This window comes from Lutra lutra, chromosome 1, assembly GCF_902655055.1.
Source record: "Lutra lutra chromosome 1, mLutLut1.2, whole genome shotgun sequence".
In the NCBI taxonomy this organism is placed as follows: Eukaryota; Metazoa; Chordata; class Mammalia; order Carnivora; family Mustelidae; genus Lutra; species Lutra lutra.
In genome coordinates, this window is record NC_062278.1 from 200241605 (window position 1) to 200257257 (window position 15653).

The following is a 15653-nucleotide window of genomic DNA, read 5'->3' on the forward strand; positions in this document are numbered from 1 at the left end:
TGATGAGTAATATCTCTTCTCTTCATATTTGTCTAGAACTTTTTTTTTTTTGAATAGCGGGAGTGATGAAAGTGTTTTCCATAATAATAACAATGACAAGGGCCTGATGATGAACTACAATTAGCTCAGTGATTCATCAGTTAGCAGCGAAAATTTCAATGCATCCTGACATTTAGAGCATTTGGTTGTGATTAACAGTCTTTGAAATGTCACCGAATTTTATTTAATTGGCTAAGAAAAATTTTTAAAAGGTAATCACCGCAAAGATCATATTCATCGCCAAAAAAGATAATTGCAGCTGTCACATGACAAGGTAGATGCTAACTACTGTAGCAGACTGGCTCTGTGTTCTTACAGAAACTAATGAATGCAGCAGAGATCAAGAGCTAGAAGGGTCTTAGAAGTTTATTCGAATGCTCCTTTCAAAGCCATTTGTACAACAACTGTAAGCCTTTAAGTCATTGGAGCAAATACTGACACTGAAATGCAGGTAATTGCAAAATCAAATTTGCTTGATTCAGTTAGAGTAACCTCTGAACCATTCTGAGCCCCAGCCACAATCACACTTGTGATTATGTGTGTGTGTGTGAGAGAGAGACACACACACACACACACACACACACACACATACACACACAGGGAGAAGGTATGATTGTGTGGTTGAGAAGTAACTATTCATATTGGCTTCCAAGGGCAGGCTTAATCCACAGAAGAGAATTATACCACTTAAAGGTCATATTGATGAAGTGGAAAATAGCTAAAGCTTCATTTTCATGGGAGATTAACCATCTCTGTGTTTTTCAGAATGTTTGGCTATTTAAAAGCCCAGTGGCAAGCGATGAGATGGAAATGTTTCTCTCTATGAGATAAACGAGCACAGAAAATAGGGTGCCACCCACCAACCAACCTCCATCAAAGATATTCTGTAACATTTTTGTTCCTTCCATTTCTTGCTATCTGGAATTTACCTTGGATCCACTGGGTTTTCTTTTTTTTTCTTTTTTTTTTTTTAAATTTTTTTTAAAAGATTTTATTTATTTATTTGACAGACAGAGATCACAAGTAGGTAGAGAGGCAGGCAGAGAGAGAGGAAGGGAAGCAGGCTCCCTGCTGAGCAGAGAGCCCGATGCGGGACTCGATCCCAGGACCCTGAGATCATGACCTGAGCCGAAGGCAGCGGCTTAACCCACTGAGCCACCCAGGCGCCCCTCCACTGGGTTTTCTGATTGGCCAGACCCCAGAGGGATTTTATAGGTGAAGGCAGAGCAGGGAGGCATATGGAAGGTTTCCCTGGTTCAAAACTATTTTTGTCACCAGGATTTAAGGAAAGAAATCTGCCACGTGTTGGTGATTTCTCTGGATCTGAGAGGTGCTGGGAGGTTAGTATCTTGGAGCATACAAACATATTATGCCTGAAGGTGGACTTGGTGAGCTGTGACTTCTACAAGAGTCTAACTGTGAGGTTCTGATATGATATAAAGAGTTCTTGAGCCAATGTGTTTGGGTACCGGCATAAATACATCTTGAAAAGGTCTGTTATGCACAGGTGTACTGTGAGTCTCCAGGAAAGGAGGATGGCATCTCGCCACCTTGACAACACTTATGCTGGACTACCTCAGCAGACCAGCATGAGCTGGGCATGTGGTGGGAAACACTGGCTTGGAAGGGTCGGGGAACAAAACCAATAAGTGGACAGGCTGGGCAGAGAGAAGGTCAGAGGGCAAGGAAAAAGAGAGAGGGGACAATGAAGGCAAGCTGATGATCCTGAGGACGGGGGCAGGAAGTAAGACCAAAGCATCAGGAGCTCGAGTTCCTTCTAGAAGCCAAAGGCAGCCCGGCCAGAGTGGAGGTTGCCCAGTGTCTCCATGGTCACAGAGATGGCTCTACCCACCCACCCCAGCCCTGCTGAAAGGGACGCAGGTATGGCTTCATTGTGCTGAATCCTCAACCCTGGTCTACCAGGGCCAGGTTCATGGGCATGTGATGCTGTACGGGACCCCTCGCTCCATTTAACACTGTGCTGCCTTTCTCTTAAGAGGCTTAATGACTTCTGGACAAGGGACCTGCATCTTCATTTTGCTCTGGACTTCACCAATTATGTGGCCAGTGCTGTGTCTATTCCTGTCCCCATTTTTCAGAAGAGGAAAATAAAGGTGAGGCTAAGCAGAGTTTTCTCAATGTCACGCAGCAAGCTCTGACCAAGTCAGGCTTCTCAGCCCAACCTGCCTAACTCCAGAGACCACAGACTTCACATGACAAGCATCCCCCAAACTTGCTCCTTCCCCACTTTCTGCCAAAGAGCCAGGAAATAGAAATGTGCTGCAGAGCAGCTCTCCACACAAGAGACTCACCAGCTCAGAGTAGCCTCCCCCTGCTGTAGACAAGAGGCTCTTGAGATGAAAAAACAGAATCAATTTTATCATTGTGACAAGTCCTTCCAATATGACCCTCTGGAAAGAGACTGTAAAGATGCAGAGCTTGGCATCTCCAAACCCAGGGAAGATTCCAAGCCCTATCCAGAGTTCAATTCAGAATTTAAAGGTGCAGCTTGGTCCCTTGCCCTGATCAGCTATGTTGATACATTATTCAAAAGCTGTTAACAGGGATGGGCTGACCCAAACACTGAACCTCACCTACGTGTGAATTCTCTGCAGCCAGCAGCCCCAGGGCAGCAAAGTAGGAGGCAATAGCCATGGGTTTAACTTGAGTTTAATTCAAGATGCTGATGTGGCACCTTACCTCCTGATTTTTCCCTCCCCTACCCTCTGGACACTGGCTCAGGATTGAAACCTAAACGGCATTCTGTGTGCCCATAAATATTAATGGTAAAAGGGAGTAAAGAATTAGGGCTTCCCCTCGGCTGGAGAGGCCAGCGTCGCTGAGTAACTAAAGCTCAAGTTTTGGAGTTGGGCACAACTGACCGCTGGGATGAGCCATGTGACGGTGGGTGGGCGCTCTCCCACACACTAACACGTGGGGCCCCCCACAGCAGCCTGGAGACTGAGTGCCATGAGGCCGCTGAGCCTCTAGGGGCTCTCCCAGGTCCCACAACACCTCAACGGGACTGTGGCTCCGTTTAGTGCCTGTTTGCACTCAGTTCTACCCCACGCCTCTCCCCGGATGCCACAGTCTCCAGGCTCCCCAGGAGTTTTGACCAGGTTCACCCAAAGGAGAATACTAGAGGGTACAAGGGAGAAGCCAAGGCTTTCCTCAGCTAGGTCTCCCTTTTTCAGATCCGGGGGTGTGGGGGCTTTCTGGCAATGGCTGCATCTTTTCCAAGACACCAGCTTCCACAGGGCAGGCCTTCTCCCTGTGACTCCAGCTCTCGCTGGGCAGCCCCTCCACGGTTCGATTCCCATCTGGACGGTCACGGGGCGGAGGCTCCAATGGAGTCCCTCCCTCCTGCTGGTGCTAATTCCAAGATTGTTTCATTCTCTCTTTGGTTTCTGACCTTTTCCATCCCTTATGCAGACAAAACCCTGAAGTAAACCCATGCCATTGGACACACCTAGAGCGATTTCTATTTTTTTTTTAAACTTCTTAATATCCTAACCTTCCTCCCTGGTCCAAGACATCAGTACGTGTCACCCAGATAATGTCAAGGTCTCTCTGTGGTTGTCTTTGTATCTCAGTATAACAGTCAGAAAAATCCCACTAAAATTCAAGTTGGTCACGTCATTCCCTGCTCAGACTCTAGGGACTGTCCATCCCACACAGAGTAAGAGCCCAAGTCCCCACAGGAGTCATGTGGTCTGGTCCCTGCTCCCTCCCTGATCTCATTCCCTAGCCTTTTCTCCCCAACTTGGCTCCTAACACTGCTCTCCTCGCTGTATGGTACATATGCCAAACAGCTCTGCCTCAGGGCCTTTGTACCTGTTCCTCTTGCTGGAAACTTCTTCCCCAAAATGAAATCGCCACTCCCTCACTTCTTTAAGGTCTCTCCTCCAACCAAGGGCACCTAGGAGAGATCTTTCGCGACTGCGCTGTATAAAGCAGCAAGTCCTTATTAAGCTAGAACAATGGGGCTGTTGTTCTCTGTAAGACAACACACTTCATCTGCCTCTTCCCATTAGATCTGGGGTCAGTAAACTTCCTCTGTAAAGGGCCACACGGTAACTATTTTAGGTTTTACAGACCATACGGTCTCTGTCGGAACTAATCAACTCTACCCTTGTAATGCAAAAGCAGCCAAAGAGGATAGCTAGGTAAGCAGGTGGGTATGCATGCAGTCCCATAAAACAATTTTTACAAAAATAAGATGCAGGCTGGATTTGGTTCATGGGCCATAATTTCCAAACCTTTGCACTGGAACATGAGCTCCATTAAGGCAAACACTTTGTCTAGTCTGTTCTCTGATGTGTTCTCAGTGTCTGGCATTGAAAGCGCACTGCATCTACCAGTTACATAAATGATACAGAACCTGCATTAAAAAAGATAGTCATTATGTTCCTAATACTCTGCCAGACTAAAAAGAACACAAAAGTCACACAGGCACATTCTTTTAGCTTAACACATTTGGATTCAAAGGGCAGAGTCACCAGCCCAGGACCCCCAGAGGTTTTCATGGAACGTTAACAGGTGCTACTTGAAAAACAGATTCTTGTTCTAAGAGGTGTAAGGAACAGTCAGTTGAGCAGCATTCCTTCCTGTTGTGCTTCCTGGAAACGTGATTATGTTACTGAGTATCGTGAATCTGTGAGGAGCTAGAAGAGAGGGAAGGATGGGTAGGGCGCTCCCTAATACTACCGCACAGAGAAAGCCCTTCTGCTAAACATTGCCACAGGCAGGGATCCAGTGTGAAACACAATGAGAATGAGTCCACACTATGAAGAAACTGAAAGTTTCTAAAGATTTTATTTTATTTATTTGAGAGAGAGACAGTGAGAGAGAGCATGAGCGAGGAGAAGGTCAGAGAGAGAAGCGGACTCCCCGCGGAGCCGGGAGCCCGATGCGGGACTCGATCCCGGGACTCCAGGATCATGACCTGAGCCGAAGGCAGTCGTCCAACCAACTGAGCCACCCAGGTGTCCCAAAACTGAAAGTTTCTGAGACAAGATCTGCACTGGAAGGTATTCAAGTGGGGGTGGTCCCAGAGTCAACAAGCACAGCGGGTGAGAGCCCCAATCAGAGGGCATGACTGGCTCTGTCTGAGGTGGGGGGGTTGGTTTAGCCTCACTGGCTGGACCTTGTTCCCCAGATGACTCAAATGGCCAGCCTCACCCTCCCATCTGGTGCCTGTAGATATCACTCAGTGACAGCCAGGGTCAATAGTAATGCTGGTCCACAATAAATAAATAAAACTTAATAAAATAAAAGTCCATCTCTTCTCCCAGACATAAGAAAGGCAAATTAGAGAGGAACTTACATCACTGAGAATGTTGAAGGCCTCGTTCAGAGCTATATCCAGCATTCCAATTCCTTTGGCAAAAAGTTTGTCCAGATGCTCCCGGAAATGCTGGAACAACAGAGTAGAGAATACATTAGCATCCAAATTGTTACATGAAATGCCATTCTCTAATGAACAGGTGCACACTAAGACCAATGAGTCTAGGACCAAAATGGTCATAATATGTTTTTATCCTTCAGCATTCAAAACATAAGAACATAGTCAATATAAAATTTACCTTCCATATGCATTTTCAGCTTTGATTACATTCTAGAAAATTCTGGTAGAAAGTACTTAATTTATCTGAAGTTCCTACTTTTCTTTCCGGTTTCAGCTTCCATGACCCATACCAGCCCCTTTGACGCTCGAGTTTCCTGCTCCTGATCACGCCTGGGACTCTACACATGCTCTCCTCTACTGGGAACCCACTCTCCATCCATTTCCTAGCTCTCCTGCCACATTTTCCTCCCACCTACCTTTGGGACCTCAGTTTGGACATCACCCCCTTCTGGCCTAGGGGAACCTCCCAGACCCCTATCTCTGAGACCGCCTCTGAATGCTTCCTTAGGACCCCATGATGCATCCCATGCACTTAGTACTTTGCACACAGAACTGCCAGTTAGATTCTGCCTCCATCCAAGACTATGACATTCCAGAGACTAGGCATGTCCAGTAGCCTACTCTGTCTCCCTTCATGACCACACATCTGATACACAAAGTTTTCCAAAGAGCAATGATAAAGACTGGATCACAAGGGAGCAAGATGGCAGAGGAGTAGACCTAAATTTCATCTGGTCCCAGGAATTCAGCTAGATAGTTATCAAACCATTCTGAACACCTACAAACTCAACAGGAGATTGAAGAGAAGAGCAGCAATTCCAGGAACAGAAAAGCAACCACATTCTGGAAGGTAGGATGTGCACAGAAGTGAATCCAAGGCAATATTTGGAAAGATAGACCACAGGGGGAGGGAGCCTCTGCCAGCTGGCTCCTGGCAAGTGAGAGAGCAGAGGAGCACAAAATCGGAACTTTTATAAGTCTGCTCCACTGAGGGACATCACTCCAGTGGCTAAGTGGGGGGGTGGAACCCTTGCTGGGACAGTGTGGTCTCAGGTCCCACGGGGTCACAGAAAGATCGGGGGTGTCTGTGGCAGAGCTACCAGGTATCAGAGCAGGGAAGCCTGCGGTAGAGACTGAGCCGAGCAGTGGGCTCTCAGCTTGATGTTACCTTAAACCATGATCCGAGGCACAGTTGGGCCACTGCTCTTTGAGCAGGGACCCCATAAGTGGCAGGTCCAGGGAGACCCCCTCCTTCCTCCTCTGGAAGGAGTGGTGAGGGAGCACGCAGCAGGAATCAGCTGGAGACTCCAAACAGGGCTGTGCGCCAGAGATGGGAAAGCCCAGTCACAGGCCAAGTGAGCTCAGAGTGTGGCCGGAGACCAGGGAGACAGGAGGGATTGACTGCTTTTCTCCGAGGGTGCTCTGAGGAGTGGGGCCCCGAGCTCTTGGCTCCTCCGGGTGGGAGATTGGGAGGCCGCCATTTTCATTCCCATCCTCCAGAGCTAGAGTTCAGGGAACAAAAACTCCCAAGAACAAACCTGAGCAGATTACTTAGCCCGGCCCCCAGCAAGGGTGGCACAATTCCATCTCGGGAAAAGACATTTAAGAATCATGGCAATAGGCCCCTCCCACAGAAGATCAGCAAGAACATCCAGTCAAGACCAAGTTTACTGATCAACAAGAACTGCAAAACTTCAGAGCTACAGGAATATAGCACATAGAATTTATGGCTTTTTTCCTCATGATTCTATAGCCTTTCAAAGTTAAATTTTTTTAATTTTATTTTTTCTTATTCTAGTTTTAAAAATTTTTCCCTCTTTCCTATTTTAACCAACATCTTATCAATATCATTTTAAAAATATTTTTAAATTTTTTTCTAGTCATATTCTATCTCTTCATTGTATTTAAACTTATTATTTATATACATATAAGTTTTTCTTTCTTTAAAATTTTGGGATACAGTTTCTTCTAACAGACCAAAATACACCCTAAATCTAGTATATGGCTTTGTTCTGGTCTCCTGCCTGATCATAATCTTTCCTTTTTCCCTTTTTTTTTTTTTTTTTTTTTTTTTACTATTTTCCTTTGTTTTTTCAACTTATCAATTCATTTTTAAAAAATCTTTTCTACTTTTCATCTTTACAATCATGTTTGATCCTTTCATCATATTTACCCATTTTTTTGTATATATGTATATGTGTGTGTGTGTGTGTGTGTGTGCATGTTTTTCTTTCTTTAAACTTTTGAGAAGCAGTTTCTTCTAACAGACCAAAATACACCCAAAATCAAGTGTTTGGCTCTGTTCTGTTCAATAGCCTGATCATATTTTTTTTTCTTTTTCTTCTCTTTTTCCCCCAGTTTCGGGTCTCTTCTGATTTGTTTAGTGTATATTTTTCTGGGGTTGTTGTTACCCTTTTAGCATTTTGTTCTCTCATTCATCTATTCTTCTCTGGAAAAAATGACAAGGCAAAAAAACTCACCTCAAAAAAAAAAAAAAAAAGAACAAGAGGTAGTACCCTAGGTACATAATCTGTATGGACATTAGTAAGATGTTGGAAGTAGAGTTCAGAATGACGATTATAAAGATACTAGCTGGGCTTGAAAAAAGCATAGAAGATGCTAAAGGATCCTTTCTGGGGAAATAAAAGAACTAAAATCTAACCAAGTTGAAATTTTAAAAAGCTACTAATGAGGTGCAATAAAAAATGGAGGCTCTTACTGCTACGATAAATGAGGCAAAAGACAGAATTAGTGATACAGATGACTAAGTGATGGAGAATAAAGAAGCTGAGAAAAAGAGAAATAAACAATTACTTGATCAAGAGGGGAGAATTCAAGAGATAAGTAATAGCATAAGACAAAACAATATTAGAATGATTGGGATCCCAGAAGAAGATGAAAGAGAGAGAGGAGCAGATGGTATATTGGGGCAAGTTATAAAGGAGAACTTCCCTAATTTGGGGAAGGAAACAGTTATCAAAATCCAGCAGGCACAGAGAATATCCCTCAAAATCAATAAAAATAGGTCAACTCCCCATCATCTAATAGTAAAACTTACAAGTCTCAGAGACAAAGAGAAAATCCTGGAAGCAGCTCAGGACAAGAAGTCTGTAACCTACAATGATAGAAATATTAGATTGGCAGGAGATCTATCCAGAGAGACCTGGAAGGCCAGAAATGACTGCATGATATATTCAGAGCACAAAATGAGAAAAATATGCAGCCAAGAATATTATATCCAGATAGGCTGTCATTGAAAATAGAAGGAGAAATAAAAAGCTACCAGGACAAACAAAGACTAAAAGAATTGGCAAACAGCCCTATAGGAAATATTGAAAGCGGTCTTCTAAGCAAAAAGAGAGCCTAAAAGTAACATAGACCAGAAATGAAGAGAGACAATATACAGTAACAGTCACCTATAGGCAATAACATGGCACTAATTTCATATCTTTCAATAGTTACCCTGAATGTAAATGGGCTGACTGCCCCAATCAAAAGACACAGGGTATCAGAATGGATAAAAAAATCAAGACCCATCGATATGCTGTCTGCAAGAAACTCATTTTACACCCAAAGACACCTCCAGATTTAAGGCGAGGGGTGGAAACAATTTACCATGCTAATAGACATCAAAAGAAAGCTGGGGTGGCAATCCTTATATCAGACAAACTAGATTTTAAGCCAAAGACTACAATAAGAGATGAGGAAAGACACTGTATCATACTCAAAGGCTCTGTCCAACAAGAAGATCTAACAATTTTAAATATCTATGCCCCTAACATGGGAGCAGCCAACTATATAAACCAATTAATAACAAAATCAAAGAAACACATCGACAATAATACAATAATTGTAGGGGACATTAACACCCCCTTTACTGAAATGGGACAGATCATCTAAGCAAAATATCAACAAGGAAATAAAGGCTTAAAATGACACACTGGACCAGATGGACATCACAGAACATTCAGAACATTCCATCCCAAAGCAACAGAATACACATTCTTCTCTAGAGCACATGAAACATTCTCCAGAATCGATCACATCCTGGGTCACAAATCAGATCTCAACTGGTACCAAAAGATTGGGATCATTCCCTGCATATTTTCAGACCACAATGCTTTGAAACTAGAACTCAACCACAAGAGGAAAGTTGGAAAGAACTCAAATACATGGAGGCTAAAGAGCATCCTACTAAAGAATGAGTGGGTCAACCAGGAAATTAAATAAGAATTTTAAAAAATTTATGAAGACAAATGAAAATGAAAACATAACTGTTCAAAATCTTTGGGATGCAGCAAAGGTGGTCCTAAAGCAAAGTATATAGCAATACGAGGTTTTCTCAAGAAACAAGGAAGGTCTCAAATACACAACCCAACCCTACACCTAAAGGAGCTGGAGAAAGTACAGCAAGTAAAGCCTAAACCTATCAGAAGAAGAGAAATAATAAAGATCAGAGCACAAATCAATGAAACAGAAACCAAAAGAGCAGAAAATGTCAAGGAAACTAGGAGCTGGTTCTTTGAAAGAATAAGATTGATAAACCTCTGGCCAGACTTATCAAAAAGAAAAGAGAAAGGACTCAAAGTAATAAACTCAGGAATGAAAGAGGAGAGATCACAATCCACATCAAAGAAATACAAACATTTATAAGAACATATTATGAGCAACTATATGCCAGCAAATTAGACAATCTGGAAGAAATAGATGCATTCCTCAAGACATATAAACAACTGAAATTGAACCAGGAAGAAATAGGAAACCTGAACAGACCCATAACCAGTAAGGAGATTGAAGCAGTCATCAAAAATCTCCCAACAAAAAAGAGCCCAGGGCCAGACGGCTTCTACCAAACATTAAAAAAAAAAAATTAATACCTATTTTCTTGAAACTGTTCCAAAAAATAGAAATGGAAGGAAAACTTCCAAACTCATTTTATGAGGCCAGCATTACCTTGATCCCAAAGCCAGACAAAGACCCCATCAAAAAGGAGAACTACAGACCAATATCCCTGATGAACATGGATGCAAAAATGCTCACCAAAATACTAGCCAATAGGATCCAACAGTACATTAAAGGATTATTCACCATGACCAAGTGGGATTTATTCCTGGGCTGCAAGGTTGGTTCAACATCCACAAAATAATTAATGGATACAATATATTATTAAAGGAAGAACAAAACTGTATGATATTCTCAATAGATGCTGAAAAAGCATTTGACAAAGTACAGCATCTTTTCTTGATCAAAACTCCTCACAGGGGGCACCTGGGTGGCTCAGTTGTTGGGTGTCTGCCTTTGGCTCAGGTCATGATCCTACAGTCCTGGGATCGAGCCCTGCATCGGGCTCCCTGCTCAGTGGGGAGCCTGGTTCTCCCTCTTCCACTCCCTCTGCTTGTGTTCCCTCTCTCTGTGTGTCTCTCTCTGTCAAATAAATAAAATGTTTAAAAAAAAACTCTTCACAGTATAGAGAAAGAGGGTACATACCTCAATATCATCAAAGCCATCTATATAAAACCTACAGCAAATATCATTCTCAATGGAGAAAAGCTGAAAGCTTCTCCCCTAAGGTCAGGAACATGGCAGGGATGTCCATTATCACCACTGCTATTCAATATAGTACTAGACATTCTAGCCTTAGCAATCAGACAACAAAAAGAAATAAAATGTGTCCAGATCAGCAAAAAGAAGTCAAACTCTCACTCTTTATAGATGATATGATACTTTATGCAGAAAACCCAAAAGACTGCACCCCAAAACTGCAAGAACTCATACAGGAATTCAGTAAAGTATCAGGATATAAAATCAATGCACGGAAATCAGTTGCATTTCTACACACCAACAACAAGACAGAAGAAAGAGAAATTAATGAGTTGATCCCATTTACAATTTCACCCAAACCCATAAGATACCTAGGAATAAATCTAACCAAAGAGGCAAAGAACCTGTACTCAGAAAACCATAAAATACTCATAAAAGAAACTGAGGAAGACACAATGAAATGGAAAAATGTTCAATGCTCATGGATTGGAAGAACAAATATTGTGAAAATGTCCATGCTACCTAGAGCAATCTACACATTTAATGCAATCCTTATCAAAATACCATCAACTGTTTTCAAAGAAATGGAACAAATAATCCTAAAACTTATATGGAACCAGAAAATACCCTGAATAGCCAGAGGAATGTTGAAAAAGAAAACCAAAGCTGGGATCATCACAATTCCAGACTTCAAGCTCTATTACAAAGCTGTAATCAAGACAGTATGGTACTGGCACAAAAACAGACACATAGATCAATGGAACAGAACAGACAGCCCAGAAATGGCCCCTCAACTCTATGGTCAACTAATCTTCAACAAAGCAGGAAAGAATGTCCAATGGAAGAAAGACAGTCTCTTCAACAAGTGGTGTGGGAAAATTGGACAGCCAGAAGAATGCAGAAGAATGAAGATGGACCATTTCTTTACACCACACACAAAAATAGACTCAAAAATGGAAGAAGGACCTCAGTGTGAGACAGGAATCCATCAAAATCCTTGAGGAGAACACAGGCAGCAACCTCCTTGACCTCAGCTGCAGCAACTTCTCCCTAGAAACATCACCAAAGGCAAGGGAAGCAAGGGCAAAAATGAACTATTGGGACTTCATCAAGATCAAAAGCTTTTGCACAGCAAAGGAAACACTCAACAAAACCAAAAGACAACCCACAGAATGAGAGAAGATATTTGCAAATGACATACCAGATAAAGGTATCCAAAATCTATAAAGAACTTATCAAACTCAACACCCAAAGAACAAAGAATCCAATCAAGAAATGGGCAGAAGAGGTGAACAGACATTTCTGCAAAGAAGACATCCAAATGGCCAACAGACACATGAAAAAGTGTTCCACATCACTTGGCATCAGGGAAATACAAATCAAAACCACAGTGAGATACCACCTCACACCACTCAGACTGGCTAAAATTAACAAGTAAGGAAATGACAGGTGTTGGAAAGGATGTGGAAAAAGGAAACCCTCTTACACTGTTGGTGGGAATGCCATCTGGTGCAGCCACTCGGAAAACAGTACAGAAGTTCCTCAAAAAGTTGAAAATAGAGCTACCCTATGATCCAGCAATTGCGCTACTGGGTATTTACCCTAAAGATATAAATGTAGTGATCTGAAGGGGCACGTGCACCCAAATGTCTATGGCAGCAATGTCCGCAATAGCCAAACTACGGAAAGAACCTAAATGTCCATCAACAGATGAATGGATGAAGAAGATGGTATATATATATATACCACACACACACACACACATACATACATACATACTTACATACAGTGGAATATTATGCAGCCATCGAAGAAACCCAAAATCTTGCCTTTTGCAATGATGTGGATGGAACTAGAGGGTATTATGCTAAGCGAAATAAATCAATCAGAGAAAGACAATTATCACACGATCTCACTGATAAGAGGAATTGAGAAACAAGACAGAGGATCATAGGGGAAAGGAAGGAAAAATGAAACAAGATGAAACCAGAGAGGGAGACAAACCATAAGACTCTTAATCTCAAGAAACAACTGAGGACTGCTGGAGGGGAGGGGAATGGGAGGGATGGGGGTGGCTGGGTGATGGACTTTGGGGAGGGTATGTGCTGTGGTGAGTGCTGTGAATTGTGTAAGACTGATGAGTCACAGACCTGTACCCCGGAAACAAATAATACATTATATGTTAATTTAAAAAATTGGATCACAAGGTAAGACTTGTGATTATGGCAAGGGGGACACAGGCTAGAACTCAGAAGAGCTTCATATGATATGCAAAATGGGAACAAATCTCTTCAGAGACATCTCCCAGGGCCATCTTCCTAGTTGGTTCCACAGAAGCCCAGCATGAGTTGGAGAGTAAAGGCAGTAAAGGGAAGTAACTGTGGAGCCCATTACATTTCTGCTTCTCAGCAAAGAGGCAAGAGTGGTCTAGGCATGTGCCCAGGGACACATGAGCCAGTGAGATGTCCACTGACCCAAAGCTAATGTCCACAGTGGCACAGCTGCTTGGCATTACTTTCCAACTGCCCTATTCCAAAACCACTTCTCTTCTACAGAAATGAATTTCTCTCTCCTCAAAGGCATCCACGCCCTTGTCTGCTGGAGAAACTGGACAGAGGAGTCACGAGGAGGGAGAGGGGCAGGAAGGGTGTACTCATGGAAAATGTTGGCTGGTGATTTCCTGGCTGTGGAATGGCTTTCTTTCTCTTCCATGCCCTAGGGCCCATCAACATCCCAAATATTCTATCAGCATGGTGACACCTACTTATGATGTGTCTTAGAACCCCAAAACTGACTGTGGAGTAAGAATAGAGAGATCAATCCTTGGACATGGCCAATGGTTCCAAGATGCTTCTCTCCCAGGCTCTCCTTAGGGAGCAGCAGGAACCACACTGGTCATGGGGGTGGGTGGGCTGCAAGTTTGCTGGCAAACTGGACTGGAAAGTTTTGGTGGGCTCCTCACAGTGATTCAGCTTTAATGACAACCAGACCTAACATGAATCAAGACTGGATTTGAAGTTGGCTGCTCACACTGGGAATATTCATGTAACCCACAAGACCCCTTCCTGGGTCCACCCCTCCCTCACAGCGATCATGCCCTCATGCTCACCAGAGCAGCCACAGTTATGGAAACCTGCTTCATATTAGGTCCCTAGCAAATATTATGCAATTGTGTCCTCACAATAACCTTGTAAGGGTCCATCAACCCACTTTGCAGATGGAAAGAGTGAGGCTCAGCCCTGTACCTCAGTTCACACATCTCCTAGCTGCCTGGCCCAGGTTCCACCCCAGGTCTGCTTTACCCATTCTAATGCCTCCTTTCTCCTATACACCTGCTATTTTTTTTTGTTTGTTTGTTTGTTTTTTAGTACTTTGTAAGCAAGGCACTGGCCAGGAGCTCTTCATCTCTATACCTGGACTACAGCAGAGTCTACAGGTGACTATCTGAGTCAGTAGGCTTGAACCATGGGGGAGAAAAATGCCAATGGCCAGGGACCCAGGCAAACCACACAGCTGGGAACCAAGCCTTACACTCCTCTGCTCTTCCTGCTGGATGTCCAAGCCCTAGCAGGATGCTGGGCACATGGCATGTCCTTCATGAGCACTTGGTGAACAAACCCAGACAGTTAATTAAATCCGAGGATGCCTAGGTATCCTGGCTGCAGTGGGTGGGAGGGGATCAAACCAGATCAGTCTGCCTTATCCAAGAATCTCCACCTTCGAAGACCTGACCCATGGGCGAGTAACTACCACCAGGAAGGCTATGCAGGCACCTCAGGGCAGATCCCACACACCCCACAGGACATTGTGACCTGCCCATCACACAGCCTGTGGGGAGGCTGGACTTTAAAGGGCCCCAGGTTCACATTGCTGTGGCCAGACCCTGCCTTGACAAAGTTCATTGTATTCATCTGATGTCATTTCTGTCAACTGCATTTAATTGTGCTCAGCCACATAAGTTTACACAGTATTGTTTTTTTATTAATAACATAGCAACCCCATTTAATTTGTCTTTTAATCCATGTGTCATGTGCAGAAAGAAGGCTTCAGGCAACGGTTGCTTTTATTGCCGGACACTTAGAGGAAAACGCAATAACGTGCCATGGAGTTCCCCTCGACTCAATTTTATAACAAAGTCAGTTCTGATTTTATTTCTTCCTGGAACAAATCTGGTCTCTAGAGTACATGGGAAAAATATGTCCCCAGGTTAAGGGGTTCTAAATGCCATCACAGATGAAGGACACACACTCTCTCTTTCTTTCCCTCTCCTCTCCCTCATGTCCACTCTGTTTTCTCCTCCACCATACCTGGACCAAATCTGCTCCATCAGCCTGGTCTTCCAAGCTGTGTTTAACCTTCGGCCTACCTTTCGTCTTACACAAAACCAGGGCCTTGGGGCACCTGGGTGGCTCAGTGGGTTAAAGCCTCTGCCTTCGGCTCAGCTCGTGATCCCAGGGTCCTGGGATTGAGCCCCACATCGGGCTCTCTGCTCAGCAGGGAGCCTGCTTCCCTTCCTCTCTGTCTCTGTCTGCCTCTCTGCCTACTTGTGATCTCTGTCGAATGGATAGATAAAATCTTTAAAAAAAAAAAAAAAAAAAAAAAACAGGGCCTTGGCTTCGGGGAACCATCTCCAGAGATGTGGTTCCACCAAGAGCTGCCCTGTACC

At 43.6% G+C, this 15653-nt stretch overlaps 1 protein-coding gene across 4 annotated transcripts in view; it reads right to left on the reverse strand.

Annotated features, from left to right (window-relative positions):
• Positions 1 to 15653, reverse strand: part of CACNA2D3 (calcium voltage-gated channel auxiliary subunit alpha2delta 3) — an 880032-nt gene that overhangs the window by 404572 nt on the left and 459807 nt on the right. For all 4 annotated transcript variants that reach the window (XM_047691716.1, XM_047691706.1, XM_047691725.1 and 1 more), the window contains exon 10: positions 5366 to 5455. In XM_047691716.1, the coding sequence (XP_047547672.1) occupies positions 5366 to 5455 (90 nt within the window). The remainder of the gene's footprint in view (positions 1 to 5365; positions 5456 to 15653) is intronic.